Genomic DNA, 26,268 nt, shown 5'->3' with positions numbered 1-26,268 from the left:
TTGTACTACAGTTCATAAGATATTGTGCTGCACTTGTCTGTTGATAATATGTGCCCTATCTGTTAAATAGGGCACATTGAGAAACTATGACTGCCTTGTTTAAAAGATATGAAAGGAGAACATCAACTTTTAGAAAGATCATTTGAACAGTGTGATTTGACTTAAAAGGGCATGATGAATAGGATGTGTTTTGGAGCGACACTATTAGTCCCCAGAATTCAGTTTCAGGTATAGGATGCATTTTGAAAATATAAGTCCATAGAAACACATATCAACTGAAAATTCTGGAACTGTAGTTTAATATGTCAGACACAAATTGGGGAAAACTACAAAGCGGATTTAGGTAAGTTTAAAATTTCAGTTTCTCAACATTTTTTTAACTGATCAAGTACATAGTATTTTTTTTTTAAAGATGTGTATTGATGGTAGCAAATTTCTTGCTATTTAAAATAAAAAATTATATAGCAAAGTAACATTGGTGGTCCAATAGGGGGGAAAGTTCTGAAGTCATTGAGTATAACTGTAAATACACACACACACACACACACACACACACACACACACACACACACACACACACACACAGACAGACACACACACACACACACACACACACACACACACACACACACACACACAGAGAGAGAGAGAGAGAGAGAGAGAGAGAGAGAGAGAGAGACATGATACAAAGTAATGCAAACATTCTGCTTCTTCCATGGCTTTTCTGTAGGCTGCTGATTAAGTAGAACTAGACTAGAAAGGGGAAAAATTGCTGACATTGGGAGCCCAAAAGTCTGCAGCGCGTGTGAGATTTAAGATGGAATTCTGGCTATGTAGACAGACTTAATCAGTCTCTGCTCCTTTGAAATTTCAGCTGCTCCTGAGTATTTTTCTACCCAGTTTTTAGTGTAACTAGGAAATATTAAATTTAGAGTAGTTGGCATCTGTCTGCAAAATGTCTTACTTTAACTACAACCATGTTAATTTGCAACATTTCTGGCTGATGAGATCCATTTGGAATTAACTGAGAATTGTAGCAATTAAAAATGGAGAAGAAACTTGACTGAACTTGCAAAGCAAATTATATTTAGGAGACAAAAACATCTGCTGTTGAATGAATGGAAGGAAGACTTAGTAAGTAGCATATGACAATTTTTAAGAAAAAGATATACTATTTCATTGAAAAATGGCAAAAAACATTGCAATAACTTAAATAAAAATAACAAAATACTAGTAAGATTACTCATCTAATTGTTTAGTTATATTTGTGAATAATACTTACATTACAGATAGCAATGGAATAACATTTAGGCTTATATACTACGGCATAGCATTTTACAGCACTCTCTAAGCAATTTACATTGTAGAAGCATTATTATTTGCATATTGTTCCCAACAATCTGGATCCTCATTTTACCAACCTTTGAAGGATGGAAGACTGAGTCAACCTTGAGGTCCATCAGATCGAATTCCAGGCTGTGGACAGAGTACAGCACTTTAACCACTATATCATTAGGGTTGTGTACTGTACTGATTTATCTTTTGGGAGTTAGTTTGAATAACAAATATAATTTAAAATTCCATAATCAAATACTTGAAAACAATATAGAAAGTTGGAAGAGTACTTTATTAATTTGTTTCAATTTTATTATTTCAGCTTTTGCCTCTTTATTAAAATTGGTTTTATACCACAAAACAGTTTTGGCTTTAAAAAATTTTCTTGCTTATAGTATCAGAATAGCAAAAGAATAAGGATAGGACCATACTATAAGATTGAATAGTACTGTTTATTTTGTAAAATATATTATTTTTTCAGGAATGCAACAAAATTGTTAATTAACATGGGAAAGAAAGGAAATATATCTATAATTTTTAAAATTATATGTATATATGCAAATCAATTAATGATTGATGACTTTTTTGTAGTATAAATTACGTACATGAAGAGGACCTTTAGGTAACATATAATTTGAAGCATTAGCATTGTAAAGAAAGGCTTATAATATGTGTGTGTATAAAATGTCCAGGTATAAGACTAAATATTGATATTCTACAATCAGTTGGGCAACTCAGAATAGAGTACTATACATAGTCAGATATATAAGATGATTTTAGGGTCCTGAAAAAGATAGGGTACATTGTGTTTACTATTTAAAAAATGAAATAGGATGTCATTATACAGTTATATTTTGTTATATATACATGTCTCCAAGGCCTTGTCTTGCAAGAACAAGATGCCATTTTTATCAGTGTCTAAATTGTGAAACTACCTGCTATCCAAGGTGAGGAAGGCGGAACAATAATTGTAGTAAGTAATGCAATATGTAACTACAGTTTATTAGAAGACATATTAAATGGTCTATTATATGCTCATTTCTGCCAAAGTATAAGCTAGTTCATCATATTCATTGAGTATTATTTCTATGTTGTGTCACATATACAGTATTAGACTGAGAGCCAATGTTGGAGGCTGCTATGTTTTATTAAATCACTATAAGCAATTGAGATTTCCTACTAATTAAGAATGGAAATTTAGACCATAGATTTGTTCTAAAATGAGTCTAAGTTTATTATAACGGTTCTGTAGTAGTAGTCATTTTTGCCAAATATATTTACATATTACTAAGGCTCAATGGTTAAAGACACTGAGCTTGTTAGCTGAAAAGCTGACAGCTTGGGTTTGAGACCTTTGCACCGTGTGATGGGGTGAGCTCCCATTGCCTGCCCCAGCTCCTGTCAACTTAGCAGTTTGAAAGCATGCAAATGTGAGTAGACTTTCAATGGGAAAGTATCTGCAATCTGTGCATCTTGGTATATAGTTATTCTGGCCACATGACCATGGAAGTGTCTTCGGACAATGCTGTCTTCCTCAGCTAAGAAACAGAAATGAACACTGCCTCTAGAGTCGACACAACTGCACAAGAGAAACTTTTATTTTACCTTTAAGGGGCCTCTATTGCTTGTCTGAGCAATTGTGGTATTTTCAGGATGAAAGAGTAGAGCTTACTTTATGTGCTTTGCTGCCTGGTGGGAAGATAAGCAATTGACAGGTGGTGCATTGTTCTTAAAATTCTGTCATAGAAGTTACTCATCTCCTTTCAGAGGTCTTGAGCAAGCATGTACAAGTGTAAACAGGAGGAGAGGCTATTTATTATTCGGCTTTGGATATGTATCCCTTTCTATTTTCTGGACCTGCCAAGTTAAGATCTATGAAGACATGTTAAAGTTAGCAGTTAGATTTTCTTGGCAAGCTACAAGCTATAGAGGTTTCCTTGGTTACATATGCAATAGCTATTTTGGTTAGTAGTTGACTCAACATATGAACTGAGCAGTGCAAATGTCTTTCAGTGCTTGGGAAAGAATACTGTAATCTATTGAAAATCTCTAGGATGTTAGAATCTAATGAATTAGAATTTATTTTATTATTTGAAATAGTGCAAAGAATATAAGTAGCCTTAGAAAGGGTGCTTTATAATTACCAACCATGCCATTGTTAACAGTGGCACCAATCCCAGGTCACATGACTGCATTTTAGGCACTTATAAATTGACTTACATGGTTATAGCATCTTGTAGTCAAATTATTGTGCATCATCTCCCATATCCTTTCAGTTTTCCGCTATCTGCTCTCATTCCTTTTGTAGTCAACATCCAGTGAGTCCTGAAACCAATAAGTAATATGTCAAGCATTGTTGGCTTATTTTTTAAAAAAGTTTTTCTTCTCTTGTAAAAATTTCTATTTTTACTTACTTAGAGAATACTTCAACAACATTTGTTAAAAGTACTGTCTTTTAAGACTCTTAGTAGTCTGTTTTTCTTCCATATTCATAATTACCCAATCAAGTTGCCAAGTTCAATGAACTCAGAATTTGCTAGGAGAACAATAGAATGCTGAAGGTGTTTTTGAAATATGCTTTTGTCTTTAGCTCTTTCAGATAATGAGGAAGATGTGCTAATACAAGTGAAACAATTCAGCAGACTTCAAGTTCAACTCTTATTTCTTCAAAGAAAAGGAAAAAGGTTGGTTGATTTTATTTTCACTAATAAAAGGCAATCTAGTGCACAGTGAAAAACATTTAAAGAAGTCATTGTTTGCTGAATGGAAAGTATACTATTCAAATGCCTGAATACCTCAGTTTAAGATTCAAGGGATATGTTAGAAAGTTATATAAGAAGACCAATGCAGAAGTAATCCATCACCCTTGCCAGACACTGAGCAAAGACTCTTAAATATTTATGCATTGTTCAACTAAGTATCTGTTTCCATGTGGAAAATGTCAAAGCATATAGACACTTCTCATTCTTGATGAATACACGTACATGGAAGGTATCTTTGCAAGGTATATTTGAAGGAAGAACAAGACCAGTCCCAATTCACTTTCGAGACTTTTTCAGTGCATGAGAGATTATCTAACCATCTTACCCAAATGACTGTTGATAAATGCAGAAAAGAGATGTATCTTATTATGAGCTCTAATGTTTTATTATGAGCTCTAATATTTGTGAAATAATTATGCCATTATATTAGCTTTATTCTACTTTGCATTATGGTTAAGTTATACAATAAGCAAGACAGTAAGCAAAATCCAAGATCCATATTAAACAATATCTCTTTTAGGCTAGACCAAGATCAACAAAAACTAAGATCTTTATAGCATTAAAAAATCCCTTACAGCTTTTTTAAATGTAATATTTGAAATGTTCTGTTCACTGATAACAATATATTAAGTGAATGTTGTTATGATCATTTTTTGTGACTATAGCCATGGAATAGTTTCTGTTCTTCTGTTATCTTAATAGCAAAAGAACATGATTTCAAAAATTATAAAGTCTTGGCTGACATGTACATGCCATAACATTGTATTTTAAAGTTCTTCCAAATGCCAGCTCATAATCTACATTTTTTCTTCTGCCAGCCTACAGAATGCTTCCTCAACGTTGAGAAAGAGAAATCTAAGGATGAAAAAGAAATTGAAATGAAGCCAAAGAGAAAAAGAAAGGTAATTCTTGATTAATATTTTCAATTAATATTTTAATTTTTATGCTACATTTTGATATAATAAGATGATGGTAAATTAAGTATAACTCTCAGTGAAATCATCCATATTTTTTATTTCATAATGTTTGTTTAAAATAATGTATTAACTAGTCTCAATATCATTTATATTTCTTCTGTCACTTTTCATTCTCCCTTCAGTTCAAGGAAAAATACAGTTGTAGTCTAATCTAAAATATTCTGTCCAAAATCCTATTCTAAATAGAACTGAACTTGGAATGTAATCTATATGTATATTTGTATATCTAATATAAAAACAAATATATTATTTTTCTGAGTCTTTTAGTCATATTTTGCCATTCTTAGTAAAAAGCATCTCAAGGATTGCTGATATATTTATCACTACATATATTCCCAGGTGGTAGGATATGGAGAACATTGTGTTGGCTTAAAATGTAGTGTCTAGATTAGACTTCCTAATTTGCACATTTGGGGTAACATTGGTTGCACTACTGACCATAACATGCATGGAAATCTCATGTGCACTTCATCCCATTGTTAAAAAGTGATGTATAAAAGCTTCATTTGACCAAAAGCATGATGGGAAGCCGAGGCAATATTGTATGGAATATTGTGCATTGCAATTATTTATTTATATTTGCCTTTATTATTTTTACAAATTACTCAAGGCAGTGAATATATCTAACAAATCTTCCTCCTCCTGTTATTTCAAGAGGAGTAAATATTAAAAAGCATAGAATAGTCATTTAGAGCAGTGGTTGCCAACCAGTGGACCGGGGACTACTGGTGGTCCATGAGAAAATTTTGGTGGGCTGCAGAGAAATGTCACCCCCAAAGCACTCCCCAAAGCAATTAATACAGGCTGCACAGAACACAAGGCTTATGTCACTTGCATTGCAAACAACACGAGGTAGTGAGGGGAGGGGGGAAAAGGCAGAGTTGGGGAACTTACCCCACTCGCCCCACATGCCTCGCCTGGCCACTGGGCTGCTTCTTTCTTCTTCTGCTTTTGGCTGCGCGCAAGGAAAGCAGCAAAAGTCTTTCTTTCTTTCTCCTAAACTCCACCAGAAATGAGTCTTTGGGACCCTACAAGGCATCCTGCTCCAAGAGGTTGCACTGGCAAAAACTTACTTCTGGCGGGGTTTGGGGGAGAGAAAGAAAGACTTCCGCTGCTTCTGCTGCTTTTCTTGCATGAAGCCAAAAGTCTTTCTCCCCCTGAGAACGGAGCTGGAGATGGTATCCTGTGATCCAGTGGTGGGATTCAAATTTCTTAACAAACGGTTTTGTGGGTGTGGCTTGGTGGTCATGTGACTGGGTGGGCATGGCTTGTATGTAAATATTATAAATATTTATGTAAATATTTATGTTTTTATAAAAAAGAGCAACTTTTACCCAAAATCAGACAAAAACAGGCAGGCAGATTGAGTTGAATCACAGATTCACTTAGAGATCTATCTATCTGCAGTTGGCTACCTAAGTCTGCACTGAAAAGCTTCGGTCCTAAGAAGGTTCGGCTCTGCTTTTATATTAGTTAGAAAGCAAGAAATCCAAGGATTTCCTCCTTTCTAGCTAATCTAAATCTCCTGGCAGAGCAGAACAGCTGATGGTCAGGAAAAGAAAAAAGAAAAATAGTAACTTAGTAATAGTAACTTACCAAACCAGGCAAGTTGGAGGGGCCAGCCAGTGGAGCGATTTTCCGGTTCTTCGAACTGTGGACAATCATAACACACGTGTGTGCAGCGTTTGCAAGAAATCATCAGCTGTGCTGGGCAGCTGACAAGCGCTGCGTGCGGGTGCGCTACATTTGAAAATCCTCTTGTTTCCTGCTTTTTCAACCTCAGCTGTGCCGCGCAAAGCAGCTGAGGAGGGAAAAGCAGGGAATAAAGGATAGCCTAGAGCCTGGGCGGGTGGGTGAGCCAAACACCAAACCGGTTCGGTGTCAGCTGCTCTTCACAGCTACCAGTTCTATAGAACCAGGCTGAACCAGTAGCATCCCACCCCTGCTGTGATCCCAAATAAAGAATGATCGATCAGTAGGAAAACGGGTTGGGGAATTTTCCTGCAGACTTTTGGGGGGATTTTGCCAGGGTCTCTGGTCCGCGGGATTTAAAATTATGAGTTTGGTGGTCTCTGAGGTCCAAAAGGTTGGCGACCCCTGATTTAGAGCAAATAGTTTTTGCCCAGCCAAATACATTTTGTCATCCTTATTGCTATGATGTAGGCCCTAATATGTCTAATGTTTGGTCAGATTCACTCTTTGTCTTTCTTCAGTGGTGCTCAGGGCCTCAGTCACTTGCCTATTCCAGGCTACAGCCAAGGCTTCAACCGAACCACTAGATAGATCTTCAGGGAAAACCCACATGCCGTATGGAATTCAGTAGGATCCATTAGTCCTGTAGGTAGGCCACCCTAACAGACTATGGCTCCCTGTAGTGTTGGGTGATCTTAGTGAGCCAGAGAACAACCCAATCTCTCCATGGTAATGGACTGATGGTAATGTTTCCAATGTCAGCTCGCACTATAACTGTCCTGAGGCAAAAACAATATCTAATGTGTGACACACACATACAGCAGGTATGCATTGGGTCCTCTATTATTTTGAAAAAGTCATGGATTCCTGAACCACTCCAGATTTACTATCAGTAGGTTGCAAGTTATAGTCCCCAAGGACCAACAACCTCAGCCTGACAATAGAATCCAGCAACTGAGGTAGGGAGGGCAGTGCAGAAGCAATAATTCCAACTATTCCAGAAGATCCAATTTTAACCAGAGTCTCAATCCTATTATCTGTGAAACAATCCCTAAACATTCTCAATGATCCACAAGTGACAATAGCATCCATGGTATATAAGAAAGATTTGAGAAAGGGAGTGAAGAGATGTTGCCTAGAGAACCATTAAATAAGAATGGATATAGTCTGAAGCTACCTAACTTCTCAGACTATAAAGGATACAATGGGAACTTTGTATTTTAAAACTTGCAAAATTGATGTCAACCTTCCCAGATATATCAGATAGGAAATAAAGCAGTCGAACTACTACTACTTTATTATAAACGTACATTAACAAAATCTTATAAGTTTAAAAGTTCCTCTCCTCTAGGCACTTTGCAGCTGTGGAGCACCTATCACTCTTAGGGAGTTCCCACTATGGTTGCTGGAAATAATTTTTCCCCCAGTAGGCACTTTCCCACATCTACATAATGGCAGAATCAGGAAAGCTGGCAACAAACATGGTAAGCAATTCAGAAAACATCTGTGTGGATGATAGAAACAGAGAAGGCTGAACATTCTTCAGGCTATTAATGAAGATATGCACTGTTCATGTTTTGTTTTTTATTATCATTTTATTGTCATTCATGTATTTTTTCAAGACTGAATCTATTTTTGTTGTTGTAAGCTATAACATTTTTCAAGTATTGGGATATAAATGGCTATCATTGTCCAGTTTAGAAGCAAATGAAAAAATTGAAATGTATTTGTTGGCTCCATATCATATGGACTATGCCTTTCTTTTTTCCTTTCCTTTTTTAGAAAAAAATTTCTGATCTTCTCACAGAAACTGTACCAAAGCCAGGTGTCCCAGCAGATGTACAAAAAATGCTCAATGAACATTTTGGAGCCAAACGTTCTGTGATTGAACTAGAAGAATTAAAACTGCCAGGTAATAAGGAGAAAATTAGTGAGGTATTATTCAGGATATTAAATTTTAAAAAAAGTTTGTAACAACATTTCTTTCTTATGAAGTATTATTTGTGTGTGATTTCTGAGTATTGTTTGACCAAAAAAAATAAACAAAACATACCTTCTGGTAGCTCCCACACTTTTCAGATGCTGCTTTTCGAAGTGTTTGTGTGAACTAATACTCTATAACCATATGATGGCTATGGTTTGACAGAACATTTATCATTAGCATAATCATAAAATTGTAGAGAGACAAGCATTCATATTCATACCACTAACTTGTGCTATCTTATGCCTGGCAGCAGGGACTTTAAATGAATAAAACTCTATATAAATATAAACAAGGGCTTTTCAATTGATAGCTCAGATATTTTTAATTGATCTAATTTATTTAATTGATCAAAGTTTTGGAATCACTTAATTGAGGCATAGAATAAAATTTAAATTAGCAAAGCAAAATAGAATTATTTTGTAACTAGAAGATATGCAGCTAATTTGCTTCACCATTTTGCACCTTAATGCACCATAAAGCAATGAGTTAATCAGTGTCCTGTAATGAGTTTGCCCTATTACATTGCTATATAGCAGCGGTGTCAAACTCACATCATCACACTGTCATCATGTGGCATATCGTGACTTCCCCCCCTTCGCTAAACCAGGGGTGGGGGTGGCCAGCGCGTGTCGCATCTGGCCAATAGGCCGCAAGTTTGACACCCCTGCTATACAGTATCAATACTTGATTTCTATTAGCTTTTTTCTTTTTAGTACCCAATAGCGTGACAAATCTTGGAATAAGATATTATTTTACGGTAATATCAATGAAAGAAAGATTTGCTGGAATTTCTACATGAAGAAAATATATGAATATCAAGAGAGTCTGGTAGAAGATTGTGATCTCCTTATATTTGCATAATTCATTATTGTTCTCCGTGCTGACTTGCTATATATGTCATGGATTTATACTTTTATTCTGTTATTAAATAAATTGTCCTGGAATGTATATGAAGAGCACTATGTGAATACTTATTTTATTTAGCTAACAAAATACTTTATAAATCACAGAACTACATGACTGAAAATGAAAAAAAGTTTTGGAATAATTCTCAAAATTTCATAACCAGCTATTAGATATATTTAAGAATGCTTCCACATAAAGTTTTTATGATAGAGTTGTCCTGCTCCTGTTCATGGATATTTATAAGAAGCAAGGTTCAATCTTTTATTTACATTTAGCCTATGTATGTGTGGGTTTTGTATTTAGACTGTTTTGTAATCACTAAAGAAATCCCATTAAGGGAAGTAAGACAACATACCTATGCAATATTGTTGCTGAGAGCTGTTGACAGTCTGAAACTCACCTTGGATTTGCTGTTCTGGGTTGGACTAGTGGCTTAACAGTTTGCACAATATATTTTGTCATAGTGGTTAACCCTGGTCTCAAATGAGAAAGCTACAAAGTATCTCATCACAAATACATCCAGTTCAATAAAAATATATTTAAGGATAATGGGAAGATAACTTTGAAAAGAATCTAAATATTGTTCCCATCATTTGGTTAATCCACTTTAAAGCTTTTTGTTATTAATTTTGGGTGCTTGCAAAATTCTGCTTTCTGAAAGAGCATTTTTCCCGGTTTATAACAAAGCAGCTTCCTGAAAATTTAATCCAAGGATTTAGCTATACATTAAGCAACAATAGTTGTCTATTATGGTTTCAGATTCCTGTTTCCTCCCTGCCAATGATCTCACCCACAGCTTTACTTCCTACCTGAAAGAAAGTAAGTAGTAATTTAGTCAGAAATTATTCTATGTCATTCTTTTCTTAAAAGGCTTAAAATAATTTGAGATAATATACTGTACATGCGTGTGTTTATATTATGCTTTTTTCAAAAATGCTTACTTTATAGTAGAAAGTATTATTCTGTCATGTTGAACAATGTAACTTCTAGTTTCATATGCTATATTCATAATGTAGTTTGGGTATAATTGAGCGCTGATAATCAAAAACTAAAGACTCAGGAACTAAAGACTCCCATCCAATAGGAAGAACAAACCATTTTAAAAATCCCTCTGTAAAAGCTGAATTGAAAAATGGACTTAAATATGTTTAATTTTGAAACACATTTAAAGTTTTGTTGTTGTTGCTTTATTTTCAGTTATACCAACAAATATTACCTATGAGATTTATGTAATCGCGATCTGGATGCTTGGCAATCTGTTCACAGATATGAGCTCTTTCCAGGTGCCCGCAATTTTGTGCTTGCCATTTGTAATTTTTTCTGTCAGCTTCTCAGAATGTCAATGAGGAAGCCATCAGGGAAGTTTGCAAGCTGAGAAGAATCCCTCTTCTTTTTGGAGACTGGCTGAAAGAGCTGCCTGCTGAGGGAGTTAAACTTTTCAGCTTCCTGAAAATGTAATCCAAGTTCTTAGTTGTACAGCATTAAGTAACAACAGTTATCCATTATGGCTTCAAGCGGAGTGGAGAAACAACTCATGATTTGAGTTCTATTTCTGCACCCTTCTGCATGACATCCTCCTGCAAGGTGCAGAAATGGAACTTAGATCCTGATGGTTTGAAAGTTCCCTTCCACACGTGGAGTTGAGTTGAATTCCTTCAACCAGATGAAGAAACAGCCCACATGCTAATAATTTCAGCTCTGCTTCTCCACCCCACTGAAAGAATTCAGTTGCCTTCCACTCATGGAGTGGGTGGCTGAATTCAATCAGCAAGTTCCTGATTCTCAATCATACAAGAGGATGCCAATATCTAAGCAGAAAGCAAAGAGGCAGCGTGATTCAGTAGTCAGTACGGAGTTCTCGGGAATGCTCTAGGAGGCCCAGCACAGGTCTCTGAAAATGCCTGGATTTTGGCAGGGAGGCTTTACAGCTCCTGAGCATTCTTTTTTTTTTTTTTTGGTAAAAGTTTTATTTGGATTTTCACAAAACATCATACAAATAAAATATCTTTTCTGAGAGCAGCATGATTCCAGGTTATCACATCTCCATACAGACATAATCTCAATTATATATTCATCTTTATATTCTATTGCGTATCTTGTCACTATTTTATCATTTTCTCAATAATTTTTTCCTTCCCTTACTTTCCTCAGCCTTATTCTTTCCTCCTCCTCCCCTTTGCCCCCCCGCAGCCCACCTGACCTTCCCGCCCTCTGTCGCCACGCCGCCGGGTCTCCCCCCGCCTCTAGATCGGCCTGATCGGTCCATCCAGCGTTGCTTGGTCACCACGCCCCACACCCTTCAATTTCTGATTATTTCATTCCTTTCTAATTCAATTACATATCTTTTTCTAAATTTCTATATCTTTCTAGTCATTATATTTGTACTTTTGCCTGTCCTGCTTACAATTTCATACATTCTTTTTCCATCATCGTCCCGAAAGGGAAAAGAAAAAGAAAAAACAATTCCCTCTCCTTCCAGGCATTAAAAAGCAAGGTTTCCTCTGTGATTACCAAATAGAATGTATCACCTTTATATCTTATAGTTGTTATCCATTCAAATCTCATTTAATTTATACATTATACAATGATAACTTCCAGTTTCTAACTTCCAGTTTCTAATATCTATTTTATATCATATAACTCTTATCAACCAAATTCCGCTTGGTACTTTCCCTTAAAAATACACACTAAATTCTAAAAAAAGAAAAAATATATAATAATAATGAATAAAATGGTTATTCTATTCATATTTATCCTGACAACTGATATTGATTTCATTATAAATGTTTTACATTTCTTTTCAATTATATTTTATAAATCGTTAAGAACAGATTTTCATTCATTCCTCTTATTCCCTCTTCTTTTACTTTTGTTCCCTTTCTCTCTTTATTTCATTTAATTATTAACAAACGTTCCATTACATAACAATACCAGTTTTGTCTTTCACTTTAATCACCTATGTTTCATATTTTCTAACTCATTACTATTTCCAATACAACAACGCTATCTCTTGTACCCTTGCAGAATCCTCTCTTTCAATTTATATTTTAACCATTATCTCTATGTATTTTAAATAGGCTAATACCTTTAATCCTTGTACGTTTCCCCTGTTTCTTTATTTCTTGTTTCCATCCCTTATGACTTCTTTTCCTTTTAATCTTCCCCTCTTTTTCTCACCACCCTTTTTGTCCTCCTATCCCTCTGATTCTCCCTTCTGTAATCCTCTCTTCTGCTTCTCTCTAGTATTATATTTACTTTTCAAACTATTCTTTTTTTTTAATTGTTTCCTCAGATCTTGAGTTTTTTTTACTCCCATTCCCCCCTTTTCCCATTTTACCCCACATGGAATTGTTTGGTCGTTAAAGATGGCTTCTTCTTTGTCCAGCCCTTCTTGTTCTTCAAGCATTTCTTGTTGTTTTTCATAGTTCAAAATCTTCATTTCTAAGAACTGAAGTGCGAAGTCAAAGGATCCTGCCCCTCTTGCTTCTCTTTTTTCATTTTTTAAGTTCCATTTTTAGTTCCTCAAGGAGTACTGCCATTTTAAGCACTTTTAAACAACCACCCGATCAATTTTAGTTCAGTCCACTAGAAATCCAACACCCAAAATTCCAAAAATCACCAAATGATCCAAAACTGTTTCTTCTTGCTTCTTTTTTCCACTTTCCCTTTCCGGGGGCTCTGCTATCTTGTAACAAAGTTTCAGTTACAATGTATCCTTTGGAAGTCTTGTTAAAATTCCACTGTTAATTCTTTTTATTTCCAGGTGGTACTCTCTGCTGTTTCCAAGTCCCACCCTTTCTTTTTTCCTCTACTTTCCTCCTTTTAAAGGCTTTGGAATATCCAGAAAGTCCTTGTTTTCCCTTTGACACTTTAATTTCAGCTTAAAATTGCCTGTTAGTGTCAAAGTAGATTAACACAAATTTCTTGCTTAAATCCCTTCTTTTTTTAACATTCGAAGCCAATTGCAGTTGTTGGTGTGAGAAAAAAAATCTTTTTTCCTTTTCCCTCTCTCCTTCGCCACTTTAAAAATCTTTTAGAAGTAATTTAAATTCCAGGGTACCTTGCATAGATGTTATCTCTGCTTAGCCCAGTCTGTCAAGCTCTCCCCTTTGTCTTCCCCCTGCTCAATCTTGTCTGGTTGGGTTCCTCTTTGAGGTGGCCATTTCTGACCACCACTGCAACCGCCTTTGGGAAAGGGAGTAAAGACCAGCTGAGGAGGAAAGATGCGGCTCCCCTCAACTCAGCTGGCAGTCTCCCCCCTCTTCGCCACCTCTATGGGGTGACTTCAGCCCCATATCCAAAGGATCAGGGCGCTCCAGCAGCGAGCACGAATCAAAACCGCTCACGATCACAGATTGTGAAGTCAGGAAATGCAGAAAGAATGAGAAAAGACACGGGCAAGAGAGGGGGAGGAGAAGCAGTGGGAAACACGCGTGTGAAAGAGAGAAACACAGAACTAGTAAAATGTTGAAAAGAAATTGCCTTTTCAGAGATAATGGTTGATGAATTAAGGGGGGGATTCTGCAGGGTGACAAGGGGTAATAAGAATATTTCTGCAATTAAAAATATTTAGAAAATAGGGTAATATAGATACTGATAACTCTTATTAAAGGGGGGGAAATATGCTGTGGAATCCAATTGAGAAGATGTAATGACTAATGGTTTATTGGGAATTAAGATGAGGGAATAAAGGTATATTCTAATCATTAAGGTGGAACACTTAAAATAGTAAAAGGGGAAACTTATACTTGTTCTTTTGTGTGTGTGTGTGTGTGTGTGTGTGTTAAGATCTGTATTAATTTAGAATTTATAAAAAAAAAAGTGTAATGGAAAGGGAATGTGAAAGACTAAAGAACCAGCTAAATTAATAAGCTTAATAAGTTTAATATAGATTATTAAAAGCAAGGAGAGACATTGAACTTCATTATTACCATTATTAGGCAAATATATATTGTTTATTTTTATTTTTAAAATAAATATTAAGGATTATACTTGAAATAATTGAAATGAAATTTAAAAAATGTTTAGATTGGGATTAATGAAAGAATTTAGAATTAAACCTTATTATTATTTATTAGGCAAATATATATTGTTTATCTTTACGTTTAAAAATAAATATTAAAGGATTATATTTGAAATAATTGAAATGAAACAAAATTGATTGAAATTAATGAAAGAGGCTAGAATTAATGTGTTTGTTTCTCTCCTTACTGAAAATTTGGAATGGAAAAGGTAATAATAGAATTAAGTATGCATATATCAATGTATAATTTCTGTCATATTTGTATGTAAAGATGATGACCCGGAAATATGTTGTCCACTAAAAAGAGATTTTTGTTTTTAATGTGAAAACTGAATAAAGTCTGTTTAAAAAAAAAATCTTTTAGAAGTAATTTAAATTCCAGGGTACCTTGCATAGATGTTATCTCTGCTTAGCCCAGTCTGTCAAGCTCTCCCCTTTGTCTTCCCCCTGCTCAATCTTGTCTGGTTGGGTTCCTCTTTGAGGTGGCCATTTCTGACCACCACTGCAACCGCCTTTGGGAAAGGGAGTAAAGACAAGCTGAGGAGGAAAGATGCGGCTTCCCTCAACTCAGCTGGCAGTCTCCCCCCTCTTCGCCACCTCTATGGGGTGACTTCAGCCCCATATCCAAAGGATCAGGGCGCTCCAGCGGCGAGCACGAATCAAAACCGCTCACGATCGCAGATTTCGGTCCGTCGCCGAAGAAGCCCAAACCGGAAGCCAGCTCCTGAGCATTCTGACTTCCCTTCCTGTGAGTCATCTTGCACTCCTTACTCTATCCACTTAATGACCTGTATGATCACTTACGGCCATATCCGGCAGGAGTGCCAGGATTGCAGTCATTGAGCAAAGCAATCACATGGGTAGTCCCATGACATTATATTTAATGACTGCTTCCCTTAACAATGTAGATACCAGGCTCAATTGCACTTGTAAGTTGAGAACTACCTGTGAAATATGTGCCTCTTTAAGACTTTGCAGGGGCTGGGACTAGATGTTTTCTAAGATTCCTTCCAATTTTTATATCTCATGTATCTAAGATAGTTTTAATATAACAAAGATTCCTAACAATAGTTATTGCATACTTAAATAGCAAATTTATCCAAATACCTTTGTAGAGGTCTTGAGTTTGAAGCTATTATACATTATATGTTTGATTTAATTTGTATTGAGAGTATTTTATCTTCTTTTGGCACATTCCAGTGACAAAGAATGTAGATTGCTTACAGAATTTAGACAGTTATATTAAAGTCAAATAGCCTGGTAACAGTTATTCTTAAGAAAGTTGGCATTATTTTATAATAGTTTATGCAGATTACCAATCACATTACAACCAAGGCATTAAATCGACTGAGAAAGAGTTTGTATTTTCTAGAATTTAATGGCAATGGCATAGCTTTGCTCTGTGGGCTTCATGTTAAGTTCCACCCTAACAATATTTGTGTCTTTTTTTTCTTGCATGGCTACATATTGGTCACTTTTTAATGTAAATTACTGGAGTTCAAAGAGTTGGGATTGCATCGAGTAGAATATTCTATAATAATATTAATATATTATAGAATATGTATTATCTTCTACCTTCCATTTAACTTATCTATTTAATGCGTACATTTAACTTTGCTAGTTGTTTTTTTGTTAATTCACTAGTAATTTTCTTTTTTTCTTTTATGTGTTCAAGAACAGTATGGTAAGCTATTATTTAGGATGCACTTTCATTTTTCATTACAGAATATATCGAAAGTCAGGCAGGCCTATAAACCTATTATATAAATAACATTAAATGTTCAAATTTGTGGCCATTTTCTTCTAAATATTTCCTTACTCAGTTGATACCTGATCTTTGAACATTCCTAAGTACATTTCGGGGGGGAGGGGGGGACATTAATAAAGTTAATAGAACATTGTGATTGGCCTATGGTTTCTGGCTTTTGGTACACCCTGTATATCTATTTTTAAAATAAAGAAGCTGTTACATGATTCATTTATTTAGGATATTAGTTAATTGTGTAGGCACAGTCTGTGCTCCATTAGGAGGCTTCCTCATTATTTTCTAATATAATGTCACATTACTGTATTTATTAAATCTTTGTTTTTCACATTTCAGTCTGTCCTAAATGGGCAAAGCTCCGTAAAAACCACACAGAGAAGTCATCAGTAGTGATGCTAGTAATTTGCGGATCTGCTCTCCGGTGTCTGGAACTCATCAGGTATCTTGTTTGCCATCAGGAGAGAATCCTTTCCCCAAAACCACCTAATGAAAGGGACAACTAGGGTATCAGGTTTTCTCAATCACTATTGGTAACAGGGCTGGGTCATTCTCTAAATCCTGGTCTCACAATACTTGGGAAACATACTGGTGTAGTCCCAGCCTATATATTTGAACTGCGTTTAAAAAAAAGGAATTCATATATGCAAAGTTTTAATTCAGGGGATGAAATAAAAAATGCATCCTAGTCAACTGTATCCTAACCAAGTCGGGTGATATTAGCTATCAGTAGACTATGTCAAAAGCTTGAAAGAAGCAGCTGCAAGATGCCTTGGCTTAGCTCCCACTTGCATGAGTCTTCAGGAACTGAACCTGAACCTTCTTGCATACAGATCAAAAATATTCCTTTTTCCTCCTGGCTGAGGAAGAAAAGCCCCATAAGTATGGCTTTCAAGTTACATAATGGAATTAATGTATATTTTTCTGTTTTCGTTTTCTTTTGGATAAATTTTAGTGCAAAAATTCTGTCGTTTTCATGTTTTCAGCTTTCTTTTTATTAACAGGATGTTCTTTCTTAGATCAATGGCAACGTTCAAAGGAGATGGGAAGGTTATGAAATTATTTGCAAAACATTTAAAGGTAAATACAGTAAAAGGGAAGTACCATAATTTTATCTAAATATAAATATGGTGCAAGTATATGTATATAGTCTTCTTTCTTTCCTTCCTTCCTTCCTCTCTCCCTCTCTCCCACCCTTCCTCCCATTTCCACTTTTAAGGAGTGCAGGAATAACCATAATAGCTTGATGGCTGGCAGAGGGCATCGAAGCTCTAAAGAAACACATAATGTTTCATTTTCCAAGGAAGCATAAATAGGAAAAAAGTGAACATGTGTACATCATTCTGCATAGTGTAAGACTTTTGGAGCAGGGGAACTGAGAAACAATTTGTGTTCAGACATGAAAAATCAGCAATTACATGAAATAAGTCGATAAGCCGTTGGGCCCTGCCATAAAGTAGATTGGCTCAACTATAGATTTTGAGCTTTGCTGTATTGTTTTTCCATATAACAATGTTGAATTTCCATATAGAGTTGTCACGTAATACAATTTTGAACCTTTTAGAGAAAAGAAGAAATGATTATAATTAAGTTTCTTGTCTCCTAATCTACTTTCCCCCCTTTCTGGTTTCTTGAAATAGATACAAGAACAAATGCAAATGCTGGAAAAAGAGGTTGTTCATGTGGGAGTTGGAACACCTGGAAGGATAAAAGCACTAATACAACAAGGTAGAAAGTTACAATATAATTTAAAGTTATGTGAAAATGAAACATAATTATTTTTCAATTATTCCAATCAGAGGAAGAATTTTAAAAAGCTAAGAATTACTGAAATAAGAGCTGCTGCACAAAAGGTGTTAAGTGAATTCATTAAAACAGTGTCATGACACAAACCCTGTTCCTTTTGTGTGTGCAATTGAATCACTTCATGCCTATTTAGAAGACCACCCAAAAATTTCAACTGGTCCAGAATACAGCAGCGCACACAGTAATGGGGTCCTTAGATTTATTTATTTAGCACTTCTGCTGCTCAAACTACACTGGGTGCCAGTTTCTTTCCAGATACTATTCAAGGTGCTGATCATCACCTTTAAAGTCCTATATAGCATATGGCAAGGCTACATGTGGGACCGCCTTTCCCTAAGGACATCTAGCTGGTCCCTTCTCCCAAATGTTGTCTTCTGATTGGAACCAGGAAGCTTGGTTTCCGTGTCGTAGCTCCTGTCCTATGGAACATTATGACCCCTGAAATATGGCAGGCCTCCACCCTTTAAATCTTCCATAAGACTTTGAAGACCTGGCTTTTCCTCCTTTTATGTCAAAATGGAAGATTGACTCAGAAGCTGAACAGGATCTTTGATTTAAACTGCTGAGATGGACAGGCCTAAATCTGCAAAAGTTACCTGCCTTTGAATGGAATAGCAACAACTCTTAAGAATCATTTTGACATGCAGATGTTCTGTTATCTGTAGCCATATTTTCCTTTCTCCTCAGAAGGCCTTAAGCTGACTTCCTTGAAATATTTTATCTTAGACTGGAACCATAGGGATCAGAAGTTAAGAAGATTAATTGACATCCCAGAGGTACAAACTTTTGTCTCTGTTCATGTTGCTTGTTGGGTGTTGATGGTGACATTTTATAGTTTATATTCTAGACTTTTAAGAGAAGGGAAGTAGGATTTTATACATTCCAAACTGAAAAGTTGCCTTGTTTACAATTTCACATTTGCATTATACCCACTTCTCACAATTCCTGGAAGATAGCAAGCTTTTATCTTGAATCAATAGCCAGAAAATTACCATAATTTAAATTAAATTATTACCAGTGCAGCATAAGGATCTCAAACCCCAATTGCTTTACAAAAAAAGTTAAATGTGACTAGATCTCTAGGATATTAAAAGCAAGGGGCCAGAGTTTGAGAGAAAGCCTATCTGAGAACAGTCTGAATTCATCAAGAATAGTAATACTTTAGTTTCTTATTCTCAAATTGTAGAGATTGTAGATCATAGCTGATCTTAAAACAGATCTAGAAATCATTTAGCAAATCTTTGGTTGATTTACTGATAAGGATTCTGCTTTCAAATCCTAACTTCCAACTAAAGAGGGAGTTTTAAAAAATGTTTAAAACTTACACCAACTAATCTTGTACTTATGAAAAAAACTTCGGTGATAAAGCAAAACATCTGAATATAAAGTTTTCATAAAGGATAACTAAAATAAGTTATATTATTATTCTTGCAGTTAATTAATACAATTTCATACATTTAATTATTTTTAAAAGGACAGTATTATTAAAAATAAATCGAAAAATGTTTCATTTATATACAAATATATATAATACTCTTTTTCTATAATAATGGTAAAATTATCTAGTAAGGTCTACAAAAATGTCAAAAACTAAAGAGAGAATGTGCCCCCTTGTGGCCTTTTTTCAAATGTGAAATTTACATATTAGCTACTGCAGTTAATAAAATTAAAAAGAGGCAGGTGTCTACAGAGATATGTATGTCCTTATAACAATTATACATTTTCCTTCTTTCTGGATGTTTTTCATTTTATAAAGGTTAAATTTACTTTATTTATTACATTTATTCCTTACTGCAATCTCACAAAACTCTCATCAGCTTTATAGAATGTGGAAACCATTGATTGAATCCATCCATTGTAAAATAAAAGTAATAAAATCCTAATGATCTAAAAAAAAAATTGAAAACCAGGTGTTATTCTTCAAAGGCCAAATGAAACATCCTGTGTCAAGGTTGAAACTTTATTGGTAGGCTACTTCAGAGGATTAGAATTCTTCAGAAAAGCATTTCCTCTGAGCTTTTACTTCCCACAAATTTGAGATTCCTCAAAGGGGTTGAGCTAATTTTGAATGTAAGCCGATGCTAAGCTATAAAGAACATTCTATAGGTAAAACCAATACTTTAGATTGTACCCAGACTCTTATACAAAGTCAATGCAGGGTCCATGGCATAAGAGTAATGGGCTTCCATTAGTGAACACCAGTAAGTACCTGAACTGCTCCATATTAGACCAAGTCAAACTTCTAAGTGGTCTTTAAAGGCAGCCAGCTGTGGCATATATCACAGTAATCTAAGGAAGTAATGATGAGGGCATGAGTTGTTGTACAAAGGTCCTTGCATAAAAGTAAAGCTTCAAATGGCATATTAGCTATGCTGGTCTCCTTGCCTTTCTGTTCTGTTAGGAGCCAGAAGTCCAAGGGGACACTCAGATCACAGACTTGCCTCTTCAGTGTAGCACTTCCTCCCAAGACACATCATTCTCAAAGGATTCTCTTCATCCAGATCCTCACTTACGCACCTTTTCCCATCCAGACTCAATCGCCTGTCACTGGGACAAGACCTAACAACTTCACAAACACAGCCTGGGATACAGCATTTAGCTGACCAGGGTGACACTTTCTTATTTGGTCACCAAATTCTTTTTAATAAGCAGCAAAGTATGGCAGTAACCCCAGTAGAAATTGGTTTAACTTCTTTACTGATAGTAATTGTTACTCAAACTGTTAAAATTAGAAATGATAATCATTCAAACAAGTTCAAGAATTTTTACAGACAAATTTAAATAATAGAGTAGTTAAGCTACTGGTTTAGAATAGTTAATTAGTAAATGATTAGCTGCTGATTAGTAAATGATTAGGTTTGATCTATTATGCATCCTAATGAATACTTACTATTTCATATCCATTTATAGGCTCTATTATGCAAATATTAAAATGGGAGAACTGCAAGGTTTTAGCTATGTATGTTTAAACTTATTTTTAAAAGTCTGCATTAATTGTAATTGCTGGTAAATATTTTTTTTCAGATAAAAAAAGAAACAATTGATCTTCTAGAAATGGAATTAATCAAGCTATGCAGAAATGGCTCTGTGAAGTTGGGACTCTTTTAATAATTATTCCTGTAGTTCATTCTATCATCCGTTGGCCTCTGCTGTATTGAGCTGCCTTTAAAAGTGCACAAAGCTGAAGATGTGTGGCAGATCCTTTTGTCATCCAGCATTATTTTATAATAAACAATATTCTGTGTGATGTCCACTGGAATTTTTTCAAATTTCTATCATGGAAGGCCTAGAAGTTGTTTTAAAATCCCATATCTAAGAGAAATGAATTGAAATCATTAGAAAACATGACTAAAATCATGACTAAAATCATATATCAGATATAAGACAGGACATCTTAGCTGCAATCTGTCCCTATTCCATCTGCAACACAATAAAAAATAGCTTGCCTTGAAAAGTTGTTGAGCTAGAAAAACGTGGATTCCTGTCAGGTATGGAAAATATCCTAAACCTGTTGTCACCTTCACAATGTTGTTGTAATCCAGTTTCCCTCAAAATTCAATCACTATGCAACCCTTAAAGCAAAGAATAATTTCTTCCCATGCTCTTTTGCATTGGGAAGAATATGTATGTATGTACATGAATATGTATGTATGCGAAAATATTTACAGACCCCTCACATCCTGGACATAAACTGTTTCAACTCCTTCCCTCAAAACAATGCTATAGAGCACTGCACACCAGAACAACTAGACACAATTTTTCCCCCGAAAGCCATCACTCTGCTAAACAAATAATTCCCTCAACACTGTTCAAACTATTTATAAAGTCTGCACTATTAATTATTACTATTAATCTTTTCATCACTCCTTATCACCCATCCCTCCCACTTGTGACTGTATGACTGTAACTTTGTCGCTTGTATCCTTACGATTTATATTGGCTGTTTCCTAGTATGATTTGATTGCTTATTGTACCCTATGACTATCATTGAGTGTCGTACCTTATGATTCTTGACTCTTGATGAATGCATCTTTTCTTTTATGTATATTGAGAGCATTTGCACCAAGACAAATTCCTCGTGTGTCCAATCACACTTGGCCAATAAAGAATTCAATTCAATTCTATTCTATTCTATTCTACATGTATTCTATCTTAGCAATTGGAAGACACTTGATACAGAACAAAAAGTGTTGGTTTTGTTGAGCTATCCAGTATCAGGAAGCTTAAAAATGGAATTCAGTTTTTTTTAAAAAAAAATTCCTGCTTTACACTATGCAAGTTTTTTTACAGAATAAACATCTCACATTGTGCATTTTATTTTAAAAGTTTTTAAGTTACATTTAAAATTGTATTACCTAATTATAGCAACATATACAAAAACAGAGTGATTACAGTATGCTGAGGTAAGAACATGCCTAGGTAAGAATTCTAATAATGACTATGTGCATTCATTCTTCCCTGAACTATAGCAATGATCACTCTGCACATTTAGAATTCATTTATGAGATACAGTATTAACTTAGGTCAAACAAAAAATGTAAGAATCTTGCAAGAAGGTTGTTTGTGCCAATATAGGCACAGTAGGAATTAGTATTAGTACCTAAAAAGTAGTGCTGTAATTTAAGTATGCTGTTTTCATCCGACATATATACTGTATATATACATTTCCATTACTCATGTATGTCCTTATACAATGTTGTAATATTCGATGTGAAAAGCTTTTATGACCATAAAAGGGAAGATCCGCTTGATTGTATATTGTAAATAAGCTAAGGCTAATGGCCTGAATATATGTCATCCTTCCAATTAGACACCTTACATAAATGTATGTATAATTATATAGTAAGATACTGGAAAGTAGCCTTACAGTGGCATTTAATTGTGATCATTTGTATCATTTATGGAAAAACTCACATATGCAAACTTGTAGGTTTTTGTATGATATGCACACATATATTCATTTTAATTGCCTTATATTAAAAATCCTTTTTTTAAAAAAATATAATTAGAATTTCAACAAACAGCTTCAAAAAACTCAGTATTACCTATGAAGCCTAAGTTATTTTATTTCGTTAGGCACTAGAAAGTTAGCTGAAATGGTTTTTCTCCTTACTTTATGATTTAACTTGATGCCATTGGACATTTTCGGTAGTATAACTACCATTTATTTTATTTTTTTTGCACTATAAGACACTGCAGACCATAAGACCTAGCTTTTGGGAAGGAAAACAAAAAAAATCTGCCTCTGCCTCCCATCAATTTGCCCCCTTGCAGCAAGCATCCTGATTGGCTTCAGCACAGCCTGATTTAGCACAAGCAGCTGATTGGTGGTTGGATCAGCCTCCCGGAATACTGCCGACCAACTGTTCCAGGCTGCAGGGATCACCACCTCCATGCACCCAATTTTTGGCCTCCACGCATCCCATTTTTAGCTTCCATGTATCCCATTTTTGGCCCGTTCCAGGCGGCAAGGATTGCCGCCGCTAATTGCTGCTGCCACCATTTGGCAGCGGCAAACAGCAGTGGGGTGGCGGTTGGCAATGATCAGCAGCGCAATCCCCACCACCTGGAACAGGCCAAAAACGGGATGTTCAGAGGGTGAAAATAGGGTGCATGGAGGGAGAACAGCCAAAGGATGGGGCTGGCAGGGGGGCAAGGCTTCAGCAACATTCGCTCTATAAGATGCACAGACATTTCCACCCACTTTTTTTGGGGGGGAAGTGTGTCTCATAGTGCAAAAAGTACAGTATTATATACTTATTTTTAATATTTATCTTTTAATATATCTAATATTTATCTTTTAATATTGTTAATATATACAGTATAAGTAATTATAGTTATAATGAAATATTAAGGCATCTAAATTTGATCTGCATCATTATATGCACCTGCACAATTTAGTTTGAAGAACTTAGGTTCCAATTCTAGTTGTAAACTAAGAATAGAAACGAAAGTTATAACTGATAACTCCAAAACAGTCATTATCACTTAAATATTTGAGTTACTTTCCTTCTGTTTTCCTTCTAGAAATGTGTTAATAGACAGGAACTGTCTCTGTTAATATGCTGCACCCAGCATTTCAATATGATTAGGTGTAAAACTGCAATTAAGTCTATTAACAGCAACAAAACAGATCTTACAAGACAAGAATAGATGGAAGGTCATTAGAGTGATACAACCTAGAATTAAGAAGACATTTCCTAACAATGAGAACAATTAATCAGTGGAATAGCTTGCCTCCAGAAGTTGCCTCCAGAAGTTATTTTCAAGAGGATTTTTTTTTTTTTACAGAATGGTATGGGGTCTCCTGCAGGAGCAGAGAGTTAGAACAGAAAGCTTCCAAAGTACCTTCCCACCCTATATTCACACACAAATTTCTTCAGTCCATTCTGGCACATATTTTATTCACATGAGTTCAAAAGAATCACATAAAAGAATGAATACAAAGAATATGTGAACGTATAAAATCTATACATCAGTTGTTCTCACACATTCAACCCTTAGAATGCTATATTACAGAATGAAAAATAATTTACATATAATTTGTATAAATAAAAACATGAGGAATGAAGTAAGGCACAAGAGCAATTTTCTATGGAATTGAAATTAAACATTTTATATTACACAGTTGTGATTGTCACGATTAAATTTACCAGTGAGCTAACATAAGATATTGTGTATTTAGCAACACTATACACAATAGTCTTGACTTATACATTCACAACACATTTAAAAGTCCATAAAACTGGGCTATTGCATTTTAAAGGATATTCCATTTTGTCATCACTACAGTGCTGATAAATAGTTTAAATCCACATTTTTTCATGTGCTTTCTTGATACATAGTTAAACATGGTAAAAAGGGAAATGAATTTGCAATGTAATACAGCTTTGTGTTCAATACTTTTCTTTGTACATAAGGTCACTAATCAATTCAAATATATACATGTCAAGAGATAATTACTACAAGATTAAGTACCTTAATTCTAAGCTAATGATCAGTTCATTAACAATAATTTAAATCTCTGTCTACATCAAGCAGCAATTTCCTTTCAAAATTTTTTTTTGCCACATTTTAATGTAATTGACAATAGAATTCACAATTTAAAAGTTACCAGAGTTTTTTTCTTAAGGCATAAAAGTATTTAAAATCTTTTGGAAAAACAAGCTGTACATTTATAAATGTATGAAAATCCTGACCTGTATTTGCAAATGTATGCACAATATATTGATGTGCTTATAGCTTGCAATATAAAAAAAGGTTATCTTCAAGGCCTATAGTTTTATTACTGTGGGGGGAAAAGCCACAATAGTGTGAGTGGGTGGTTATTTTTTATAAACTACCGTATTTTTCGGGTTGTAAGACTCACTTCCTCCCCCCACCCCAAAAAAACCAAAATGGGTGGAAATGTCTGTGCATTGGTGCTGATCCTTTGGTGAACAGCAGCTGGGCTGCCACGGCAGGGTCCTTTTACAGTGCTGAACCCCACCTCTTCTGTCTTTGTCATTGCCCCTCTCTTCTGTCTCTTTGCCGCAGTGCAGGAGTCAATAGGCAGAGTTGGCACATGGGAGAACACCTATACGTAGTCCTCTCAGGCTCCGTCTGATTTTTTTTTTATTTTCCTCCTCTAAACCTAGGTGCATCTTATAGTCAGATGCATCTTATAGTGTGAAAAATACAGGTATATTCTTAGCTGAAAAGATTACATCTTCAGCTAATAAATTCTCCATAAAGCTTTCTGTGGTATAATATTAATGTAACAATATTTATATTACACTTCAGATGTCTTAAATCAGTAACACACCTACTCAAAATAGACCTGCAATGTAGATTTATTCTTATGCCCATGTTGCACATGGGAAACCTGAGGCTGAAAAAGAAAGCTATCCAGTGAATATGCAAGGGGAACAAATCTGAAATCCATCATTTACTAGGCAAGCAAGAAAAGTGTTGTCTTTGAAAAAAGCATAGAAAGTTCTAGTGTAAATTCCAGCTTTATGGAATCTACATCTAGTAAATGA

General features: G+C 35.2%; 1 protein-coding gene across 1 annotated transcript in view; it reads left to right on the top strand.

Moving 5' to 3' along the window:
• The window catches only part of CMSS1 (cms1 ribosomal small subunit homolog), a 42,073-nt gene extending 20,579 nt beyond the window's left edge, over window positions 1-21,494 (top strand). Inside the window, 10 exon segments of the mRNA XM_087967525.1 lie at window positions 3,926-3,946; window positions 3,949-4,019; window positions 4,916-4,999; window positions 8,549-8,678; window positions 10,416-10,475; window positions 16,781-16,883; window positions 17,461-17,521; window positions 18,082-18,169; window positions 18,935-19,023; window positions 21,272-21,494. Coding sequence (XP_087823651.1) covers window positions 3,926-3,946; window positions 3,949-4,019; window positions 4,916-4,999; window positions 8,549-8,678; window positions 10,416-10,475; window positions 16,781-16,883; window positions 17,461-17,521; window positions 18,082-18,169; window positions 18,935-19,023; window positions 21,272-21,355 — 791 coding nt within the window. The 3' untranslated portion in view covers window positions 21,356-21,494.
• Window positions 21,495-26,268: the final 4,774 nt, after the last annotated feature.

This window comes from Notechis scutatus, chromosome 5, assembly GCF_049901735.1.
Source record: "Notechis scutatus isolate UNSWTSFEM ecotype Mainland chromosome 5, rNotScu1.2, whole genome shotgun sequence".
NCBI lineage: Eukaryota > Metazoa > Chordata > Lepidosauria > Squamata > Elapidae > Notechis > Notechis scutatus.
Note: the sequence above shows the minus strand (reverse complement) of the source record. Positions and strands in the feature narration are given on the sequence as shown.